Source organism: Psammomys obesus, unplaced genomic scaffold, assembly GCF_907164565.1.
Source record: "Psammomys obesus unplaced genomic scaffold, mPsaObe1.curated_primary_1811, whole genome shotgun sequence".
Lineage (NCBI taxonomy): Eukaryota > Metazoa > Chordata > Mammalia > Rodentia > Muridae > Psammomys > Psammomys obesus.
Window position 1 is genome coordinate 309,420 of NW_026590675.1, and position 24,020 is coordinate 333,439.

The window sequence follows — 24,020 nt, forward strand, 5'->3', positions numbered from 1 at the left end:
GAGTTTGGTAATGTTCCTTCTGTTTCTATTTTGTGGAATATTTTGAAGAGAATTGGAGTTAGCTCTTCTTTGAAGGTCTGGTAGAATTCTGCGCTGAAGCCATCTGGTCCTGGGCTTTTTTTTTTTTTTTTTTGGATGGGAGACTTTTGATGACTGCTTCTATTTCTTGGGGATTATAGGACAATTTAATTGATTTACCTGGTCCTGATTCAGCTTTGGTAAGTCAAATCGATCAAGAAAATTGTCCATTTCATTTAGATTTTCGAATTTTGTGGCATATAGACTTTTGAAGTAAGTCCTAATGATTGTTTGGATTTCCTCAGTGTCTGTCGTTATGTCCCCCTTTTCATTTCTGATTTTGTTGATTTGGGTAGTGTCTCTCTGGCATAGAAACAGAATGTTGGATCAATGGAACCGAACAGAAGACCCAGAAATAAACCCACACACTTATGGAGACCTGATTTTTGACAAAGATGCCAAAACCATACAATGGAAAAAAGATAGCATCTTCAACAAATGGTGCTGGTCCAACTGGATGTCTACATGTAGAAAAATGAAAATAGATCCATACTTATCACTCTGCACAAAATTGATGTCCAAGTGGATCAAAGACCTCAACATAAAACCAGACACATTAAATCGGCTAGAAAAAAAAAGTAGGGAATACCCTAGAACTCATTGGTACAGGAGAAAACTTCCTGAATAGAACACCAACAGCACAGGCTCTAAGGGCAACAATCAATAAATGGGACCTCATGAAACTGAAAAGCTTCTGTAAAGCAAAGGACACCGTCATCAAAACAGAACGACTGCCTACAGATTGGGAAAGAATCTTCACCAACCCTTTATCTGACAGAGGACTCATATCCAGTATATACAAAGAACTAAAGAAGGTGAAAAGCAGCAAACCAAGATTGCAAGCATTCTTAATGCAGTGACTATCGCTTAGGTTTATTATTGGCAATAATAATTTCCTATGTTTCCTTTTCAAGATTAGCAGTAAATACTGGCTTAAATATAGTTCAGGTAAAAATAGTTTGAGAGTGTCTTTTCAAAAAATGATTTCAATTTTTAAAATAGAAAATTTTTATTAGAGAACTTACTGTAGGAGTAAGGAGAGCTTACAGTAAGTTCTAGGTAAACTTACAGTAAACTCTGGGTTTAAAGGAAGTTTCTAAACTAGTAGATGAATTTTGCTTGTTAGGATTTTTTTCATTAAATTTTTATTTTTATTTATTTATTTTTTAAAACAGTAAGGTATTGTAAAAATTTATTTATTTTTATTTTATGTGCATTAGCATGAAGTTGTCAGATTCCTTGGAACTGGAGTTACAGACTTGTGAGCTGCCATGTGGGTGCTGGAGATTGAACCCGGATCTTTAGGAAGAGCAGATAGTGCTCTTAACCACTGAGCCATCTCTCCAGCCTCCAAATTTTAATTTTTTATATTAATTACAGTTTATGGGATTTTTAAAGAGGTTGTAATTTATGTTAAATTACTTGGCTTAGGTAATGCCCCATTTTAGCACTGCCAAACACCCAGTAGCTCCATGAACATTTATGTCATGGGACAGTACAGAAATATGTGACATAGCCTTGAATTTTCAAGCATGTGTCACCAAATTTAGATTCTATCCAAAATTTACTGACTTCGTTGACCAGGCTGGCTTCAAACTCAGATAGGCACCTGCTTCTGCCTTCTAACCCAGAGTTCTGGCATTAAAGGTGTGTGCCACCACACCTGGCCTGCTTGCTGATTATTTTTTAAGTCTGTCCCTAGGCCTCAAAAGAGAATACTACCTCAGAATTTCCAGGGACGTATTTCATAATCTGAACTCTTTTTTTTTACACCCGACCTTATCCAAATAAGTAATACTCTACATTCTTTAAAGCTGTTAATTCTTTGTTACCACTCTGGGACTCGAACCTCCAATATAACTGAAAGAAACATCATCTGTTGGCCTAATTGACTGAATACTGAAAACTTTATCATTGGCCAGAGGACTGTTTCATTTAGCAGATGCCTTTCTTTTTTTTAAATGGTGTTTGGGATTGAACTGAGGCCTTTTATATACTAGGCAAGTACTCTACCGCAGTACTACAGCCCAGCCCTAATCACATGTTTACTATGTATGCTTTTTATTCAAAGCCTTTAGTATCCTATGAGGATTTATGCACATCAGCATACATTTTTTTTAATAACATTCCCAACATCCTCTTGGCTGGCTGATGTGTATGAGTCTGTATGTCTTGAGATTTTGAAGAATAATGAGAATTCTTAATGAAATCATTGATCCACTACATAGTATAATAAAGCTAAAAGTGTCCTTTTACACATGTGGTCTTAGGAGCCATCCTAAGTTTGAAGTTGACCCTCCAAAGCGGTCATGACCCACAGGTTGAAAACTGCTGCCTTATACCAAACCTGAGGACAGAAATGTGTCTACAAACTGACAAGTAGTAACATTCTGAGTTCTCACAAGGTTTTTTTTTTTTTTTCTCTTGCAAAGCACAGTGTGGCCTAGGGCAACAGGCCTAGACAGCTTTACTATTTCGGGGGCCGGGAACAAATGGCTAGGTCTAGAATAGTCTAGTATCCTTTTCCACATGTGGTTTTAGGAGCCATCCTAAGTTTGAAGTTGGCACTCCACTGTCCTCCACACGCTGTCTACCTAGCATGTTTTCAGTGTTATCCTCATAGTTATGGTAAAGCTAATGCCATGGATAATTAGAACATCTAGTAGGTTTAGTTTCTGTCACTATTTTATAGTAAAAGAAATTTCAATATTTAAACATTAATTATGTATCTGGAGGAGTGGTAGCACATTGCCTTTGTAAATAGATAGTAAGGCGTTGTAAATTTCAGTATTTGGGGTCTTAAAAGTTCATGGTCAGCTTTTGTGCTATCGTGTCACTAGGTGGAGATGTAGCATTGTTTGGTAGACTAGCCAAAGCAAAAGAGCTGGTTCTTGATTCTCTCTCTCTCTCTCTCTCTCTCTCTCTCTCTCTCTCTGATGAGGTTTATTATGTCTTAGGGAAAAATTTGCAAATTTAGTATAGTTTAAAATTTAACTTTTTTCAGAGTAAAAATTTAACCCCACTTGAATATCTGTTTTCATACTTCTAACTCTTTTAAAATTATTTTCTGCCCTTACTGCTTTTTTCTTTTTGTTTTCTGTTTTTATTATATCTTGTCAGGATTAGTCTGATGTCTCTATCTTGGGTGCTTAATTCTAAAAGCTTAGTAAGATGTGAATTTATTTTCTGCTAGACATTATATATTTTGCTGAAGACTGCGTTGATTGGTTCTGTAGACTTGCTGAAATCAGCAAAACAAAAATTCTAATAGTTAATTTTACACACATGAAAAAAATTGAGTTCTATGAACCTATAGATTCTAAAAATTAATGAACCGAAGTAAAAGCATGCTTTGCAAGAATGAATAGTTTAAAATAGAGGAGTAAAACATAAATACACTTTTCTCTAACAAGTTCTTAGAGAATTCCTAGAGGCTTTCAAAATGCTATTCAATAATTCTATGAAAAAGTTCTACATTTTCATCAGGCTTTTCAATTATAGTCTCTCATTTACATGTTAGCAAAAACTCTTACAACTGCTTGTCATTATTCTCAGCACTTTTTAAAAATTTATTACAATTTATTCACTATATCCCAGCTATAGCTCCCTTCCTCAACCCCTCCCAATCCTGCCCTCCCTCCTTCTTCTCCCATGCCTCTTCCCCAATCCACTGATAGTGGAGGTTCTCCTCCACTTCCATCTGACTCTGGGCTATCAGGTCTCATCAGGACTGTCTGCATTGTTTTCCTCTGTGGCCTGGTAAGTCTGCCACCATTTCAGGGGGAGGTGATAAAAGAGCCAGCCACTGAGGTCATGTCAGAGACAGCCCCTATTCCCCTTACTATGGCACCCACTTGGACACTGAGTTGCCATGGGCTACATCTGTACAGGGGTTCTAGTTTATTTCCATGCATGGTCCTTGGTTGGAGTATCAGCCTCAGAAAAGATCCCTGTCAGCACAGTTTTTTTTGGATCTGTTGCTCTCCTTGTGGAACTCCTGTCCCCTACAGGTCTTTCTATCTCCCTCTTCTTAAGATTCCCTGCATTCTGCCCAAAGTTTTGCTATGAGTCTCAGCATCTGCTATAATACCCTGCTGGGTAGAGTCTTTCAGAGTCCCTCTGTGGTAGGCTTCTGTTCCCTGTTTACTTCCTCTTCCAATATCTATCCCATTTGCCTTTCTGAATGAGGATTTAGCATCTTACCCAGAGTCCTCCTTCTTGCTTAGCGCCTTTTGGTGTACAGATTTTAGTATGAATATCCCATATTATATAACTGATATTCACTTATAAGTGAGTATATACCATGTGTGTCTTTCTGCTTCTGGGATACCTCACTAAGAATGAGCTTTTTTAGTTCCCACCATTTGCCTGCAAATTTCATGATTTCTTTTTTTTTTTAATTGCTGAATAGTGTTCCATTGTGTAAATATACCACAATTTCTGTATCCATTCCTCAACTGAGGGACATCTAGGCTGTTTCCAGATTTTGCCTATTACTAATAAAGCTGCTACAAACATGCCTGAGCCAATGTCCTTGTTGTATACTTGAGCATCTTTTGGGTATATGCCTAGGAATGATATACCTGGATCTTGAGGTAGCACTATACCTAATTTTCTGAGAAAGCACCAGATTGATTTCCAAAGTGGTTGTACAAGTTTACATTCCCACCAGCAATGGAGGATGGTTCCCCTTTCTCCACAACCTCTCCAGCATGTGTTGTCACTTGAATTTTTTATCTTAGCCATTCTGATGGGTGTAAAGTGAAATCTCAGGGTTGTTTTGATTTGCATTTCACTGATGACTAAACATTTGAGCATTTCTTTAAGTGTTTCTCTAAAGATGTGAATTTGTAATGTGTGGACAAATAATATGAGAAAATTATAATATAAAATTCTGATTTGGTAGTAACACAAGTTAAATAAACTTAAGAGTCTAAACATACCCTGTTCTTACTTTTGTATTAGGGCAGTAATGTCAAACTTTAACATTTAAATTCTGTAGAGCTTATTTCTCTCTCTTCCTTTCCTTCTTTCCATCTCTCATCTCTTGAATCTTAAGTGCATTCTCTATGCACAATGCTGATTCTTCTCCATGAAGCTAGTATGGAGGTGAGAACATGGCAGATGTACCCCTGAGAGATCTTGAAGTAATTTGAATATCTTACTTTTGGAAATTTTAAAGGTGAAACTGAGAAGTTTTTTTCTGATAAATACTCCAGCAGTTCTCAAGTGTTTATATGGAGTTACCATATAGTTTAACATTTTCCTATTCCTAGGAAGTGAGAAACAAAAGCATGTTCACTCAAAAGCTTAAACATAAATATTCATAGCAGCATTATTTGTAATAACTAAACAGTGGAAACAACTCAAATGTCTATTAGCTGATAAGTGGATGAAGAAATGTGGTATATTTATACTGTGGCTATTACTTAAAATTGCTTGTACTTCTGAAGCTTAAATATATAGAATGGACTACTGGTTCATGATATAGCCTAGATGACCCTTGACCCTTGAAAATCTCTCATAGTTTCTTTTTCTTGCTACAATAAAATGCCCTGACAAAAACAACTTAGGAGAGAAAGGACTTATTTGGCTCTAAATTTCAGGTTACATTCTATTATGGCACAGAATTTATAGTGGAAGGAGCTTGATAGAATTGGTCACGTTACATCCACAATCAGCGTCACAGAATAATGGATCACTGAATGCTAGTGTTTAGCTTGCTTTCTTCGCTCTTAGTTTAGAATCCCCTTCCTAGGGAATGGTGCGTCTCAGATGGGGCAGGTCTCCCCACCTCAGGTAATATAATCAAAATAATTCCCCTCAAACATGCCTTTAGACCAGTGTCCCTCTCTGAGACTCCTTTTCCAGGTGACACTAGGTTATGTTGAGTTGACAGAACTAATCATCACAAACACTGTACTGAGGGAAAGAAACAAGTCATAAGACCACGTGTTACAGGATTCGATTTATTTAACATGTGGAGAATGATAAATCAGGTGAAGTCGAGGGTGTTCATCAAGAGCTGACCAGAGAGGAATGACTGCTAATAGTATGGGATTTCTTTTGTAGTGATAAAAACATTAATTGTGATAAGGGGTACACAACTTGCAAGGAATACTAAGTACCATGGAACTGCATGTTCACTATAAATGAGTGAATTGTATGAGAATTGTGTGTCAGTTACCAAAAGGCTCAGGATATCAAGTTAAGGAATAACAATTGGCCACCTAAATAGGCGCTAGACTAAGTTCTGTGTAATATTATAAAGCAAATGTAAGTCACAGATCTTCTCCTCAGATTTATTTTTATTTTTATTATTAGTTACATTTTATTAACTCTGTATCCCAGCTGTATCCGGCTCCCTCATTCCTTCCCAATCCCACCATCCCTCCCTTATCTCCTCCCTATTCCTTTCCAAGTCCACTGATAGAGGAGGACCTCCTCCCCTTCCATCTGACCCTGTTTCATCAGGTATCTTCAGCACTGGCTGCAAAGTCCTCCTCTGTGGCCTAGCAGGGCTGCTCCTCCCTCAGCGGGAGGGGGGTGTCAAAGAGCCTGCCATTGAGTTCATGTCAGAAATAGTCCCTGTTCCCCTTCTCAGATTTGTTTTTGTCATTCTTTTTCTTTTTAAAAATGGTTTACAGTTCAAGAGAAAAGTTAATAAGTATGTCACGAGGCACTTTTACTTTCTTAATTTCTTCCTCACCTTTTATAAACTTTCTACGGTTGTCTTCTAACTGTTCTTGTAATGGCCTGATTTTCTTACCTGATACCCATTTTCCTCCACTGAAAAGCAAACTCTTGCACCTTGGACTTTTTTGTCAGCCCTAAGCTGTTATCCTTTACCAGCTTAAAGCACATTTTAAAGACAGTGGGTGGTTCTAATAATTTAAATTCTGTATCTCATGAAAACCTGTTTATTAAAGTTTTTATTGATGTTTCCATTGCTAACAACTGGAAAAATCATGACTGTTGGCAGTTTTTAAATATTTATGTGTATGAGTGTTTTGCCTCCATGTATGCATGTGTACATGTATACATATACATGCCTGGTGCCTGCGGAGGCCATAGAAGTTATCAGATCCCCTGGAACTTGAGTTATGGGTGGCTATGAGCCACCATGTGGGTGCCGGGAATTGAACCTGGGCTCTCCACAAGAGCAAAAAGTACTCTAAATTATTGAGCCATCACCTCATGTCTGACTGTTGTAACTTATTTAAATTACAGAAATTGGCTGGGCATAGTGGTGCATGCCTGTAATGCCAGCACTCATGTAGTCAGAGGCAGGCAGGTCTCTGTAAGTTCAAGGCTCCCCTGGTCTCCAAAGGGAGTCCAGGACACCTAAGGCAACACAGAAAAACCCTGTATCAAAGAAACAAAACAAAAACAAATATAGAAAGTATTGTTTTGCTACAGTTTAATCAGATTCTGTGGTGTTTAGAAGTACAGTCATGAAAAATATCTTTTAGCATTATTTAAAAATTAAACCTAGCTTTATTGTTGATAGTCTATGATTCTGATATGGCTGTGGTTGTTAAAACTTAGAAAAAAGAAATGTTTTAGTCATAGTAATGTTTTTGAAACCAAAAGGCTGTTTTAACAGATGGTAATTGATTCATTTAATTTCACTGTAGACAAATTATTTGTTTCTGTGTATACATCCACCTGCTTATATCTGTCATTAATGCAACAATTAAATTTTTCTTTCTTAACAGATGCATATGAAACAGCCAAGATGCTCTGTGAACAGTATTACCTGGTAGCTCCAGAGCTAGAAGTGGAAGAATTCAATGGTAAAAGACAAAGCATTTTAGATGATATCAGGCTGGATCAGGGTGGTATGGCTCTAGTCAGAGACACAAAGGTGACTTAAATGTTGATTATATCAAAGCTGCCTTTCTAAGAAATCATAAAATGGTGCTGCCTTTTCATTTTTATGTCCTTTCAAAATGGCTCCTATACACTTAGTCAGCAGGGTATATTATTATAAGTCGCTTCTGAATAGGAATGTGCAGTGTATCCTGTGTTCAGTAGCCCTTACCATTCCTTTTGGGGGTTAATCTTGGGCTGCCATTTTTCTTTTATATATATATTTTTTCTGCTTAGCCTCTAGTTTCTACTTTTTATTCTTACAGGAAGGCTATCTGAAAGTAAAATTTCGTATGTCTGTATAGAATTCTGTTGACATTTATCAAGTGGTGCTTCAACTAATGGTTTTTTGGGTGATGACTGTGTAAAATAGACTTTATTATTTTGTCTTAAGCATAAAAAACCCAGACCAATCTTTTTCGCTGACTTTTAAAAATGTACTATTAGAGGGAATATTCATATTCCGTTTATCTTATTTTAGAAAGCCAACAAACCTCTATTAATCATCCACTATAGCCACCAGGACCAGGATAAAGGAAGAATCATAGCCAAAAACATTTTACATGTTTTTAAAAGGAAGAAAAGAAATGTCAACTGTAATATTCCCAAAGAAAAGTACACATAATTGAGCAAGCCTTAGATGACTTCTAAAGAATGTTGTTTAAACTTAAAAGAAGAAAACAAACTGTAAAATGTTTTTCATTTCCTTCAGATTTGGGCTGAAAAGGTTGAATTGAATTCTGAGGCTGTTTATATAACTAATGATGATGTTTGCCACAAGATAAACTAAGTACTCAGCTTGCTTCTCAGGCCCCATTACAACCACAATAAAAGAAACCCATAAAGACAGCAAAGGAAGCCAAGCAGGCTTATAAGTGGACCACTGGATTAGTCCCTTCAGGCTGCTAAGCAAAACCATCAGAGACTGGGTAGATTAAATAACAGACATTTGTTTCTCATGGGCCTAGAAACTTGGAAGTAGAAGAACACAGTGCTAACAGATTTGGTGTCTGGTGAGGGCCCATTTTCTGACTTACAGGTGACTTCTTCTTGTGCCTTTACATGTAGTAAGGGGCTGAAGAGCTCTCTGGGGTCTCTTCCCTAAGAGCACTAATCCCATTCATGAGCCTCCACTCTCATAAACTAATGAACTCCCAAAGGCCCTTTTCCAAGTGTCGTCACTTTAGGAATTAAATTTTGACGTTATGAATTGAGAGGAGCACAGACACTGAGTCTGTGGCAACCCACTAGTGTCAACTTGTGGAAAAATACAGCCAGATAAAAGGAGTATGCTGAGTAATAGAACAGGGCAGGATGAACCAGAAAGGAGTAGGCTGTGGCAAAGATGGCAACCATTTTTCCAGTTATCCAGGAGGGGGAACTGTAGGAGCAGAATTGAGTGATGAAACAACTAGAACAGGAAGGAAACAAAAGGATTAGGATCAGTTAGCTGAAAACTGATCTAAGAGAAGCCTAGAGAGATGACATTTTTAATAAGCTTCAAGCATCATAACTAGGTAGATATTTATCTATATATTTTTCTCTTTTTCTTTCCTCTGTCCTCTTTTCTCTCCTATCTAGTGTTAAAGAGAAAAGGGGGAAGGAGAGATAAAAAAGGGGGTATAGCAATAATAGGATAAAAGGGAAGAGAGAGAAGAAGGTCACCAGGAGGAGTTATCATGGGGGCAAGGATGGAGCAGAGGCAGTCAGGGCAAGACTAGAGGATAATGGGAGCTAGCAGAGTCGAGTTTGAATGGATTGGTATCTGCCCAGTTATGCTTGAAGCTTATAATAAATGTAACAGGTCTCCATCTCATTATGTGGGAACTAGAGCAGGCATAGAGATAACCTTTAATGCCAACACTTTCTCATTTTAGCATTTGAAGGCCTCTTTGGTCATATCTACCTTTCTAAGGGCTTATTCTAAAACCAGTGGAATATTGATCAGATTTTTAAAACTCCCAAGTCAGCCTTCTCCTATGGGCAGTTTCCAAAGGGAAAGGAACACTAGGTACTTCAAATGATGTGCTCAGTTCTAAACTGAATTCCTAAACTAAATCATAACCACAGTATGTCTGATTTTTGGCAAAAACCAGTAATATCAACAGTACCTAACTGGCATTGAATTTCTCTGCTGTACTCTTACTGTCAGAATATGCCTTTCTTTACCAAATTCTAAGAATGAGTTAAACTTCACATTCTATATCCAGCCAAACTGAGACAGGGTTACCACATAGGAAGGGGATGGGGAGAGAGAAGGATAAAAGTAAGTAGGAAATAAAATACTTCCTCCAGCAAGTTTAAGCTTCACCTCTTAAAGATTCCATTACCTCCCTAAGTCGCATCAGCAGTGGGGGACCAAGAATCCAAATACATGAGCTTTGGGGGGTTGTTTCTCATGCAAGCCACCAGACTGTATATGATGATGAGCAGTTGGAAGAATATAGACAGAATCTATTTCACTGTAAGGCTGGAAGTATTTCCTCCAAGTAACACATGAGTCGTGTCATTGGCTTCACAGGGAAGGAAATAGCACTTTTGTGGCTGTTCTGTAGTGATTGGTACTTACATAGAGTATTGCCAACATTACTGATTTTTAACTTTCTTAACAGAGCCTACAGAGACCAGATAAAATAGTTAATATGGGTTACAGAACAGAGTGTAACTAAATAATATTCTAATGACTTACCATCAAAGGGCTTGGGGCCTGGAAGCATAGCCCCCTTGGTAGAGTACTTATCTAAGATACATGAGGCCCTATTGACAACCCCCCCCCCCACTCTGCCGCCACTTTTTAGTTTGGCTTCATTGTTACAGATGTGAGCCTGAGCCACAATACAGAGTAGCTGTGAGTGTAGCTCACTACAAAACCATAAACTAGTTAAAACATTTAGGATCTCTGTGTGTGTGTGTGTGTGTGTGTGTGTGTGTGTGTGTGTGTGTGTGCGCGCGCGCGCGCGCGCGCGCGCGCACACACACGCATGCGCATGATTGGACATGGCTGTAGGGCCCATGGCAGGAAATAGCATTATGGCAGAGAGTATATGATGGGTTACAGTGGCTTACCTCATAGAAGCCAGGAAGCAAGAGAGGGAGGAGGAAATTAGAGTGCGACCAGGGTTGATTTTGGATGCATGCCTTCAGTGACCTGTCTTCTTCCCACTAGGTTTCACCTACTGAAGGTTCCACCATGCCTTTAATGTTTGGCCTTTGGTGATACATGAGTTGCAAACCAACAGCACTGTGTGTCGAGTTTCAGCATCACTTCTGTTACCATGCTCATATCATCTTTTCCAAAGCCTATTTGCTCAACTGTAACTGATACCACCTACTCTATGACTGCTACATATTATCATAAAGATACAATGGTGAATAGAGAAGCTCATAATAATGAGAATTATTAGAATTATTATTGCTTAGATTATTAGCTCTGATTTATATTACTCTTAGTTACTTTACTAGAGGAAATGCTAAGTTATAAGGTATACCTATTCTGTTTGAGAAAGTTAATGTTTCAGTGTCTCACCTGATAGCAGGTCCTGAGGAGGAAGAAGGACTTGATGCTAAGCATCTCACCCACATACTGTTCTTAGTGCTTTGCATGAAATCCAGTTTCTTGGATTTGCCTCAGAAGATCCCCGGTTCAAGGAGATTACTAAAGATACTCAAGGGTCTCATTGTAGTAGAAAATTATGTGAACCTTATAGTCTAGTCTACACTCTGTCCTGTTTATCATAATATAACAGTATTTGTAGTTAAGTTACTTTTGTCTCTGTAATAATGGAAAATGAATCAAGAAAGATTGATTTAGGCTCACAATTTGAAAGGTTTCAATCCATGTCTTTTGATTCCATTGCTTTGGGCCTGAGATGAGGCAAACTCTCGTAGCAACAGGAGAATGTGGCACATGAAGCTGTTTCCCTCACAGCAGCCAGGAAAGAGCAAAGAAGGGGCAGAGACATGATACTTTCTTCAAGGACATGCTCTAGGAACCTACTTCCAATCAGGCCCCACCTTGTAGTTTCTACCATCTCCCAATAATGTCATTAAATTATGAATCTATCAGTAGATTAAGCATTCATTGTATCAGAGTCCTTTTGATACATTTATTCAGTTCCCTGAAGCCTATCCTCTGGCAGCTAGTTAAGCCTTTAATGTGAGCATTTCAAGTAAAGAGTTCAGATTCAAACCATCGTAATACTATTAAGTCCACTTTACCACACCTTCTCATTTGGCTCATATTCTCAAAAATGACTTCTGGGGTTCATGGCAGATCTGTCCTCCAGATTTGAAAATTTCCAAATGATGTTTGTATGTCTTTGTGTGATACTCAGAATACTGAAGGTCACAAAGGTGCAGTAAAGGAAGTGGAGTTAGATACTGCATATCTGCTTGATTCTGAAGCATGTGGTTTTGCTCAGTTATGTCACTCAATGTCAGAATCTGTATTATTAGTCTTTTGTGGAAGTTTGTTTGATCTCCTTGGAAAATAGAATACAAGCATCATTTTTTTACTTTCTTTTACTTTGGGTCCTTATTCATTGGTGGTTTTGTCTCTGTTTTCAGCCAAAGCACCAAACAAACCTATTCAGGTAGTTTATGTGCCGTCACATCTGTTTCACATGCTATTTGAGTTGTTCAAGGTAAGTGGAATTTTAAAACGTGAAGAAGTCTTCATTTTAAATGGCTTTGATTCCGGGCATAATGGATTCATTAGATTAGCATAAGAAAAAGATTTTGCATAACCATTTTAAAAACTCTTTCTGATACCCTGTGGGCTTTATAATCTGTACACTGTGAGATGAAAAATTGCTGTGTACAATATAGTTTTGTGAATATTAGTACATATTGATTTTGAAACTTAATTATACTTTGGCAACTTCACATCAAATCCATACTGTTTTTCTTTCAGTTAGTAGTTAGAGAAGCTTTTTAGATTTTCAAACCTGGCAAAAGTTGTATTGGTGATTACTAGACCAAAATAAAAACATGTTTCTGTATATCTGTGATTTTGGAGCATTAACTGTGCTAATGCATTAGTCGTTCCAGTCCTGAGAGATGCTGTAACTGTTTTATCTTTTGAATCATTCAGAAGACCTAATAGATGCAGAAGAGGAAAAGTGTGGAGCCTGGGCTAAAAAGGAAAGACTGTAAAATCCTTTTCAGACTCTCTATGGCCTAAGCTGTTGCTTTTGTTACCCAGTAGCCAGTGATATTTACCGTAGCGGTATTATGAGTACAGGGTATTTGAGCTAACATGTCATCAATTTTAATGTACAAACACTAAATTGAACACCTAATGATCCAGTTGTGCTGGTTTCTTCCCAAGAACAAGAATGCTACTGGTATAACAATAGGGTGGGCATTCAGTTGTGAACTTTCGCTTCATCTAGTGTGACCGATGACAGGATTTTTTTTTTTAATTTACTTAGTAGTGTATGTATGAGATTGTGTATGTGGATTATTGCTTTACAGCTTGTTTTTATGTTTTGTTTATATATTTTATGTATATGAGTGCTCTAACTGCATGTATACCTGCATGCCAGAAGTGAGTATCAGATCACATTATAGATGGTTGTGAGCCACCATGTGGTTGCCAGGAACTGAACTCAGGACCTCTGGAAGAGCAGACAGTGCACTTCACCGCTGAGCCATCTCTCCAGCCCCAGGATTTCGTTTTAATGGATGTTTTATCCTTTGTTTTCAGTTCAATGATTAATTGTGGGAAGTATGGATCCCTTCTGTTTTTCTGCCTGCATTAGAGGAAAAGTGCTTTAAAAATGCAACTGATAAATAGGATTTAAAGTGCACAAACCAGCCTCTGCAGCCTCATTACATGTGATAAAAACATTCTTCTGGGCTGACTTGAATAATTTTAAAACCCCAAAGCCACCAGGCATAGTGACATATGCCTTTAATCCCACCATTGGGTGGATGAAGACAGGTGTATCTCTATGAATTCAAGGCCAGCCTAGTCTACATCATGAGACCCTGTCTTAACCACTCCTTCCCCAAAATTCCTAGAGCCAAAAAAAAAAAAAGGAAAGGAAAATGTTTAACATGTGGAATGGGGTTATAATTAAATACAAAATGGAACATCAGGAAAATTTTCCTTGATGGGAATTCATGGATAGCCAAGCTCAGTAGAGGAAAATAATCTACATAAATCTTATTTGTAGTAGATTCACACAGTAATTATCATGTATAAGTAATCTTGTGCTTGTTGCTTTTTCGAAATTGAAGTTTTCAGGACTAGGGTTATAGCTTAGCGAGAGAGTACATGCTTCTAGGTTCCACCCCTAGCACTGAAAATAATACATTTAATTTAATTATACTTAGTGAGTCAGAAGCATGGCTTTTCAAAAAGTTCTTGTTGTTTTAGAACTCAATGAGAGCAATTGTTGAACTATATGAAGACAAAAAAGAGGGTTACCCAGCTGTTAAAACTCTCGTGACTCTGGGTAAAGAAGACTTGTCCATTAAGGTAATAATCTTTTGTTTGCATTTTTACTTTAATCATCAGTTGATTTAATACTACGTATTTAATAGTATGAGAGGGAAGGAAAAGAACCTGGCATTTCTTGAATGTGTTATTTGTAAGTCATGTAGTCGTGCTTTCTCAGCAAGGAACTGACCATATATATAATGGCGGTCCCATAAGATGCTATTGCCTAGTGACATTATAGTCATCTTGTTCTATATAAGAAAACCTTCTATGATATTTGCATGATGACATTGACTAATGGCACATTTCTCAGAATGTGTCCCTGTTGTTTATGGAAACATGACCAAATTATGCTGGATTCTTGGCTTAAGTTACCTCACTGAATGTTCATGAGCAGGACATCAGTCTGAAGCCTATCAGATTTTGCTGCGCTTCTCTGTCTCCTTTGTTTATACTGTCCCCAGAGGAATCACTTTTCAGTGGGAGCTTAAAGCCCTTACTCACTTTAGAGCCTGCTAGCATGTACTTTATTTAATGAGCTCTCGTCACCTCCTTCTTAAGCACAGAAATGAACTCCCCTTTTATTTGTAACATTTTGTGCTTCGCAGATAAGTGACCTAGGTGGTGGAGTCCCACTTCGAAAAATAGACCGTCTTTTTAACTACATGTACTCAACTGCTCCCCGACCCAGTCTGGAGCCTACGAGAGCTGCTCCCTTGGTAAGCATGCAAACTGCTGCAGAAAGAAAGGTCTTTAACACAGGCATAGCAAGATGCCCATCTCCTCTGGTGGTTGTACTAGCCTTGCCTGAATGAGGATGTTTCTGGCATGGTGGTAGCAAGAGGCACCTTTCTGCTGTAGCTATTTAGTTGGTGAGGTCTTTAGACTGACAGTGCTTTTCTAATTTGCCTAAGAAACACTCCATGCTGAGTGTCTCACTCCCACATACAGTGTGGAAAGGCTTTTCTCTGTGGTAAGATGGCTGCTGGAGAGCCACTTCTGATCATGCACCACCCTCAGAGAGGTAGACATTACCCATGGGTGAGCACAGGGACTATGTAGAGTGTGTCGCTACAACTTAGTCGGAGGTACTTTAGTGCTGCCTATCTTGTAGGTCAAGTCTCAGAGCTTTGGGTCACCACTGACAAATTTGTTTATATAATTAAAATACTTAATTATGAAAACATCGAAATTTTTACGTTGAATAACACAAAACACACAGGTGATATTTTCAGAGGTCTCTGTAGCACTCTAGAAATAACCTTCAGCCTTATTCAGGCGGTGAGAAAAGCCTCTGGTTACCATGGTAGCATTTATTCCTGGTAGGGCCATACTTTCTTCCCCTGCTGAGTGTTTCTAATTGACAAACAACAATTGAACCCTTTGTCATTAAACACAGCAATGTATCTATCAGTCTGCAAAATGGCTCAGGGTATAAATTAAGTTTCACTTTAAAGTCCTACCTGACTGATAAGCACATAAGATTATATTTTATTTGTATGAATAAAAATCAAACACTTTGCATTGTTATGTGTGGCAGAGTTTGTTAACTCAGCATGTAGAAAACCAAGGAAGTTATTTATATAGGATTCAAGAAAATTCATAAAAGACCAATTTGGAATAGTATTACCTTGACCAGGGTCTGGTCCCAATTTTGCGTCTTCCTCACTTGTTTAAAAGAGAGTGTGGATTTTGTATTCCATGTCTTAAAACAGCACCCTGGGGGTAGCTCTTTGTGCCATGGATTGCTTTATGAAACAGTGGACTCCAAGAGACCATTATTTATACACCTTCCTATTTTATAGATGAGGGAAAGAGGGCCAAAGCAAAGTAACAGTAGAGCTGGTCCTGACCGTCTATAACATTCTGGTATACTGTTGTGGCTACTTCTGAAGAAATGCTTCTCTCAGTATCTCCCCCAGTTAATAAACTCTCCTCAACTTTAAAGTGAGAACATGGCTGTATACTAATAGAAAACAATTTCCTTTCCAAATGGCTTAAGAGTTTTACATATCTATTTCTTCCTTCATATATTTTTAATTGAACAGACTTTAAACTATTTTATGTGTATAAGTGTTTTGCTTGCATATGTGTATGTGTGTCTGCCACATGCATGCCTAGTACCAGTAGAGATGAGAAGAGGGCATTGGATCCTCTGGAACTAGACTTAGAGATGGTTGTGTCCACATGGTGCTGGGAGCTGAATCTGGGTCCTCTGCAAGACCAGCAAGTGTACTTAACTGCTGAGCCATCTCTCTGGTCCTAACATTAGATTTTTAAATTTGTGTGTGTGTGTGTGTGTGTGTGTGTGTGTGTGTGTGTGTGTGTGTGTGTGTGTGTGTGTAAGTCAGAGGACAGTTTTATAGAGTTGAATTCTGTCCTTTTACCTTTTTATTGGTTTAAGGGGTTGAACTCATGTTGTCAGAGTTGCACAGCAAGTGCTTTGACTTACTCAGCTGTGTCACCAGTTACAAGATCTATCTCTTCTGTGGTGGTTGTTTTGAGACAGAATTTGATGTCATCCAGGTGGACTGAGAGCTGCCTGAAGCTAGGGTGGCCTTGAACTCTTGATCTTCCTGCTTAGAGGATAGACCTGTGTGCCACCTCAGTTTGGGGGATTTTGGGGAAACCAAATCCAGAGCCTTTGGTGTGCCTCGCTGGCACCCTACCCACTGAATTATATAGCCCCAGCACATGAAATGATTTTAATACACCCATGTATTCATGTTTCCATTTTACTTAGATAAGTTTATAGGTGGTGCCTTTTTACATTACAAATGTTACTAGTCTATTTATGATGCTGGACAAGTGATGTCTGTGTGCACTGTGAGGTGTGGGGCCATCCTGCCTCTGCGTTTATCCAATTGAGCCAAATGATACTTTTCTATGACAAGGTACAGCCTGAAAGCCACTGTTTTATGCAGTATGAAACAACTTAGAGCATGGGACATCCTGATCTCCACGTATCTGAATTTCCATTTTGGGGAGTATCTACTATGCCTCTTAACTCCAAGGTCAAAGGATAACTCTGTGGGGTCAATTCTCTGCTTCTGTCTTTATGTGGATCCCAGATATTGAACTCGGGTCCTCAGGTTTGTCAGCAAAACTGAGCCATCTTACTATGTTTTACTGTGTGATAGATACCGCACAGAGACAGCATTTATTATATTATATAATCCTTATCAGCTCAGAGGCAAGCTTTTCGTTTCATGATGAGGAAAGTCTTAAAGAAGTTGAATGAACTGCACAGTCACACAGAAATGGAGATTTCAACTTAGATCGCAGAGTCAGAAGCCTGTGTGACCATGGCTCTCTTTCCTTAAGGTCCTATTCCAGATCCAGTTTTTATCCAGAGTGCTAAAGCTTACTGCATAGTATCTCCCTATGCCCACCCACAGGCAACCATGAAGCCACTGACTTCAGTATTAATTGTTCTTAGTGTTGTCTATCTGTGACCTTCTGTGTAAAAATAGATATTGGCTGTCAGTTTGATGACATTGAAATATAGGAAGGTATTAATTATTTAAATCTATAAATACCCATTCACTGTATCAACATACTACAGCTTTTCTAGATCCTTAAGAAGGAACCTCTCAGAAAATGTTTTCAGTGGTTTAGTCTTGCTGTGGGTAAATTTCAACTCTTGCCTGGCAAAGATATTGCACCCCTTTAATCCCACCACTCGGGACTCAGAAGAATGTGGATCTCTGTGAGTTTGAAGTCTATAGAATGAGTCCAGGACAACCAGGGTTACACAAAGAAACCCTGTCTCAAAAAAAAAAAAATTCAACTTCAGACAGCAGGGAAAATGATAATGAAACTTGGAAGTAAATGTGGTTTTGTGTTGTCATCAGATCAAATTCCACTTGGTTGGCTATTCATTTTTTAATCTAGTATTTTTATTCTTTAAAAATTTCATACAACATATTTAATATTTGATCATATTCAGTCACCACTCCTTCCCTCAGATTCACCCCGTATTCCCTACTGCTTCCACTTCCTATTTTATACCCTTTCTTTTTAAAGAAAGACATGGTCTTGCAACAGATCCCCCTGATCCTCTTAACAGTCTTTCTGCCTCCCTTTCCAAGGGGCTTCCTGGAGACTTAAGAATAGGAATTGTGTTAACAGGGTTATCAACTGAGGACAGGCACCCTAGTCCGTTCTTCTGTGCATTTTGACCAGTTGTAGCTTTCCATAATGGTCTGTCTGCTGCAGAAAGACAGAGAGAGAGAAGGTGAAAAATACCTGTATCTGAGGATATAACAAGTATTTTTAAAAGTCACCCTTGGAGCTCAGAGCATTGTTCAGTTGGTGAAGTCCTTGACTGATTTGCATGAAGCTCTGGGTTCCATCCCCAGCGCTGCATAAACCAGGCATGGTATTCCTTGCTTATAATCCCAATACTTAGGCATTGAAGGCAAGAAGATCAGGTGCTCAAGGTCAGCCTTAAGTACATAATGAATTTAAGACAAGCCTAGGATACATGAAACCCTATCTCCAAAAAAGTTACCCTGACTTTATGCTCGGACATAGCTAAAACTTTACTTTAAAATGTTAAAAAAAAAAAATTAATAAAAATGAGTTTTTTTTTTTTTTTTCTGTTACACAAACTCGACAAGTGTTTTTTTGGGTTTTTGTTTGTTTTGTTTTTTTTTTAGTAGGAATAGTGAATATTTGGTCATAGATTATTATAGATTAAGTCACTAATTCATTTGATTTAAGTTCCAATCAGGGATTCATTTTAATCTTCTATAAGTGGTCCCCTCTGAAGCATTTGTTCCAGTCTCACTCTATTAATTTCCTTTTCTTAATAGGCTGGCTTTGGGTATGGCTTGCCCATTTCTCGACTGTATGCCAGATATTTTCAGGGAGATCTAAAACTGTACTCCATGGAAGGAGTGGGTACCGACGCTGTCATTTATTTGAAGGTACTGTGTTTGTTTCCGCTAGTGTAAAGGCCTCAGCTTTGTAAAGCTCGTAGTACCCATAACCAGTTGAGAGGCAGACTGTATCATCTTACCTTGGGATCAGGTAGATGAAACTATGCTGTGCCTCACTATGAGTTTATGCCCAGACATAATAAAATAGGAAGCATGGGTGTATAAAACTTAAATTATTGATTTTACAACCATGGATCTAAATTGTAGTTTTTCAAAATTGCATGTCCATTGAAAAACCTGGTTTAAAAGGAGACAAATTTCCAATAATCTGAAGTCTTCTAGGCTTTTACTTTAATTTCTCAAGTTGTAAGAATTCAGTAATGATAATATGCTTATATAAAATGATCTGTAGATCTTATTATCAAGTGAGGTAACCCAGACTCAGACAGACACATACCAAATGTTTGCTCTCATGAACATCTTAGCTTTTAATGTGTGTACATATGTGGAAACAAACATCATGACAGGTCACAGAACTGTAAAGAAGTTCGTGAGAGAAATAAGATTTTGAGGATGGAGGGGGAGGATGATAGAACAGCACATAAAAACAGAAACTACTGGAGTTGAAAGTGTGTGCAAGGGACAGAGTTGGGCATGGAAGAGAAGAAGTAGAAGGGAGGAGAATCAGCAAAAACAAATGATATATTAAAATGCCTTAATGGGACCAGTTACATTGTACGTTCTTTTTTAAATCAACAAATCATGATAAGGGATATTTAAAATAAGCAGCACACAGCTTTAAGCCCAGCACTTGGAATGCAGAGCAGGCTAGCCTGGTCTGTTTAGAAAGTTCTAGGCCAGCCAGGGATACATAGTGAGATCCCTTCTTTCTCAGAAACCAGCAACAACAAAAACCTGTAATAGACTTCTGCATTTATTTAAAAATCTAATCCAAAAGTCATCTCAACAATTTAGTTTTCTTTCTTAATGTTGGAGTGTATCTTACAGAACTTTCTACATAGATTCATGAGAACTCGCTCATTCTTTTTAACTGAGGCATAGTTTATTACTAGAAATGATGTCACAGTTTCACTAGTTATTTGGATGGCAGTATATCCCAGTGATGTTTGCTTGATTTGGTGCTGGGGATGGAGCCCAGAGCCTCCTGCATGATAGTAGACATGCTCTGTGCCATTGACCTACATTTCCAGCCCATAAATGATGTGATGTTTAATAGCACTTGATGGTAAATGTTTATAAATCTGGTATGAATGAGACTTTTTTTCTTCTGAGGCTCTTTTAAGGAGGCAATTTCCTCTTGAACAAAAATGCTTGATCTTAAGACATTCTGTCAAAACAATATTGAATATCTCAAAGCAGTACTAACTGAATTACAATGCGTTTTGTTCCTGTCATTGTTTCAGTATTGATTTTGAGTGAGTGAGTGAGCAAATGATTTCACTCATTTACAAGGAGTTCGGGATCTTTTTCCCGGTCAGGCTAAATAAATCTGCAAAATAAATTTTAATATTTCAAAAACAAACATACGGTTACGGTTATTTAAAGGAGTAAGATCTATGTGAGAAAAATAGTGTCCTAGACCTTTGGTGTATGTGGTTTTTTTTTTTTTTTTTTGTAATAGGCCCTTTCAAGTGAATCTTTTGAGAGGCTGCCAGTTTTCAATAAGTCTGCATGGCGCCATTACAAGACCACTCCTGAAGCTGATGACTGGAGCAATCCCAGCAGTGAACCAAGGGATGCATCAAAATACAAGGCTAAACAGTAAGAAACCACTTTGATTTCCATTATGAAATATCTGATTTGTCTCCAGAAAGTACCAGGCAGACAATTGAACAATATTTTATGCCACACATTCGCTGTGGTTTTTATCACTGGAAAAGCAAAGTGATCCTTGGAGAAAGAAAGATTGGAGAAAGACTTTTATGCTGAGAAGGAGAACAAGAAGTGGGTACCTAGAATCATCATTTAAATGGAATTCCCTCTGTCCTGGGATTCCTTGCACTTTGGAGTGCATGGTGAACAGGGGCTCATTCTACTGTGAATGGTGTTTTGTTTTAAAACAGTTAAGTTTTCTGCTTGTTGTCAATATTAGAGACTGACAGAAAAATGTATAGAGAACTTTTGTGGGTTAAAACTGAAATAATTACACTAAAATTAATAAAAATGTAGTTAATTCACACACTGAAGCATTATTTAGTCTTTAAAAAGAATGAAATTTTGATGCATGCTTCAGTGTAGACGAATCTTGAAGTCATTATTGTACGTAGAACAGGCCATACTCAAAAGCACAAATAACGCGATTCCACTGTTATGAGATACCTAACCAATGATTTTTAGACAGTCAGAAGGTAAAAATGTGGATGCCAAGGCTTTGGGGGAAATAGAACGAGGAATTGTTAGTGAGTACAAATTTTCTGTTTGTGATGAGGAGAAAGTTCTTGGAATTGATAATGGTGATGCTTGTGCAACAGTATGAATATGCCGGTCACCAAGCTGTTCACTTAAATGTAGCTAATGATAAGTTCTATATAATGTGTAGTTGATTACAGTAAATTAACAATGAGAAGTTGTTAGTTGTAGAACATTTGTCATTATTTTGTTGGTAAGGAAAATGATGTAGTCTTTGGTTTCCAATTTTTCAGTTAAGAAGTATCTTTTCTTAATTTGTGTATTACAAAAAAAAAAAAAAAAAAAAAAAAAACCAAACAGCAGAAAACTCTAGGAAACATTAAATGAAAAAAGAAAGGGAAAACCAGATGGTGGTGGTGCACACCTATAATTTTGGCACTTAGGGGTCAGAGGCAGGTGGATTGCAGGGTTCAAGGTTACCCTGGTCTCCAGGACAGCCAGGGTTATACAGAGAAACTCTGTCTCAAAAGGCCAAAATAGATAGAAAGGAAGAGAGAGAGACAGAGAGAAGAAGGAAGGGAAGGAAGGAAGAAAGGAAATAATGAGAAAAAAGAAAAGAAAAGGAATTTTCCAAACTGGGATCCATTTCAGGACCATGTTGACATATATGGATAGTCTCAAGTTTTTCTTTTTTCTTTTAATTTGATTTTATTTATATATTTGTTTATTACAATTTATTCACTTTGTATCCCAGCTACAGCTCCCTCCCTCATCTCCTCCTAGTCCCACCCACCCTTCCTCTTCTCCCCCTATGCCCTTTCCCTGGCCCCCTGATAGGGGAGGTCCTCCTCCCCTTCAGTCTGACCCTAGCTTATCAGGTCTCATCAAGACTGGCTGCATCATCTTTCTCTGTGGCCTGGCAAGGCTGCACCCCCCAGGGGGAGATGATCAATTCAGCCACTGAGTTCATGTCAGACACAGCCCCTGTACCCCTTATTAGGAAACCCGCTTGGAAACTGAGCTGCCTGTGGGCCTCCTTTGAACAGGGAGTCTAGGTCCTCTCCATGCATGGTCCTTAGTTGGAGTATTGGTCTCTGCAAGCCCTCTGGGCCCAGGTATTTTGGCTCTGTTATTCTCCTTTTGCCCCTCCAGGTCTTTCTATCTTTCTCTTCTTCCATAAGGATTCCAGCATTCTGCCCAAAGTTTGGTTATGAGTCTCAGTATCTCCTTTGATACCCTGCTGGGTAGAGTCTTTCAGAGGTCCTCTGTGGAAGACTCCTGTCCTGTTCCCTGTCTTCTCCTACTTCGAGTGTCTATCCTGTTTGCCCTTCTGAATGAGGATTAAGCATCTTCCTTAGGGTCCTCCTTGTTTAGTTTCTTTAGGGCTATAGATTTTAGTATGTTCATCCTATACTATATGGCTAATATCCACTTATAAGTGAGTATATACCATGTGTGTCTTTCTGCTTCTGAGTTAACTCACTCAGGATGATCTTTTCTAGATCCCACCATTTGCCTGCAAATTTCATGATTTCTTTGTTTTTAATTGCTGAATAGTATTCCATTGTGTAAATGTACCACAATTTCTGTATCCATTCCTCCGTTGAGGAACATCTAGGTTGTTTCCAGATTCTGGCCATTACAAATAAAGCTGCTGTGAACATAGTTGAGCAAATGACCTTATTGAATGGTGGGACATTTTTTAGGTATATGCCTAGGAGTGGTATAGCTGGATCTTGAGGAAGCACTATTCTTAATTTTCTGAGAAAGCGCCAGATTGATTTCGAAAGTGGTTGTACCAGTTTACATTCCCACCAGCAATGGAGGAGGGTTCCCCTTTCTCCACAACCTCTCCAGCATGCGTTGTCACTTAATTTTTTGATCTTAGCCATTCTGATGGGTTTGAGGTGAAATCTCAGGCTCATTTTGATTGGCATTTCCCTAATAACTAGGGATGTTGAGCATTTCTTTATCAAGTTGTTTTTAATATAGAAAGTGTTGTGGGTTGGCTAGGTGATCCCACCAGGGAGAAGTGATCAAGGAGCAGGCCACTGAGTTCATGTCAGAAACTGTCACTTCTCATCTTACTAGGGAATCCACATGGAAACTGAGCTGTCTATGGGCTACATCAGAGCAGGGGTTCTAGGTTCTCTCTATGTGAAGAGGATCCCAGCTGTCCTGATGGGACCTAATAGGCTAGGGTCTGACAGTAGGGGAGGAGGACTCCCCCTATCAGTGGACTAGAGGAGCAAAAGGGAGGAAGAGTGGGACCTGGAGCTGATGAGAGAAGGGGCTACAACTAGGATACTAAGTGAATAAATTGTAAATAATAATAATAATAATAATAATAATAATAATAATAATAATAATAA

General features: G+C 38.3%; 1 protein-coding gene across 4 annotated transcripts in view; it reads left to right on the top strand.

Moving 5' to 3' along the window:
* Pdk3 (pyruvate dehydrogenase kinase 3) overlaps window positions 1-24,020 on the top strand; it is an 83,488-nt gene that overhangs the window by 45,022 nt on the left and 14,446 nt on the right. For all 4 annotated transcript variants that reach the window (XM_055608241.1, XM_055608240.1, XM_055608242.1 and 1 more), the window contains exons 6-11: window positions 7,797-7,874; window positions 12,517-12,593; window positions 14,333-14,434; window positions 15,004-15,114; window positions 19,213-19,326; window positions 20,921-21,060. In XM_055608241.1, coding sequence (XP_055464216.1) covers window positions 7,797-7,874; window positions 12,517-12,593; window positions 14,333-14,434; window positions 15,004-15,114; window positions 19,213-19,326; window positions 20,921-21,060 — 622 coding nt within the window. The remainder of the gene's footprint in view (window positions 1-7,796; window positions 7,875-12,516; window positions 12,594-14,332; window positions 14,435-15,003; window positions 15,115-19,212; window positions 19,327-20,920; window positions 21,061-24,020) is intronic.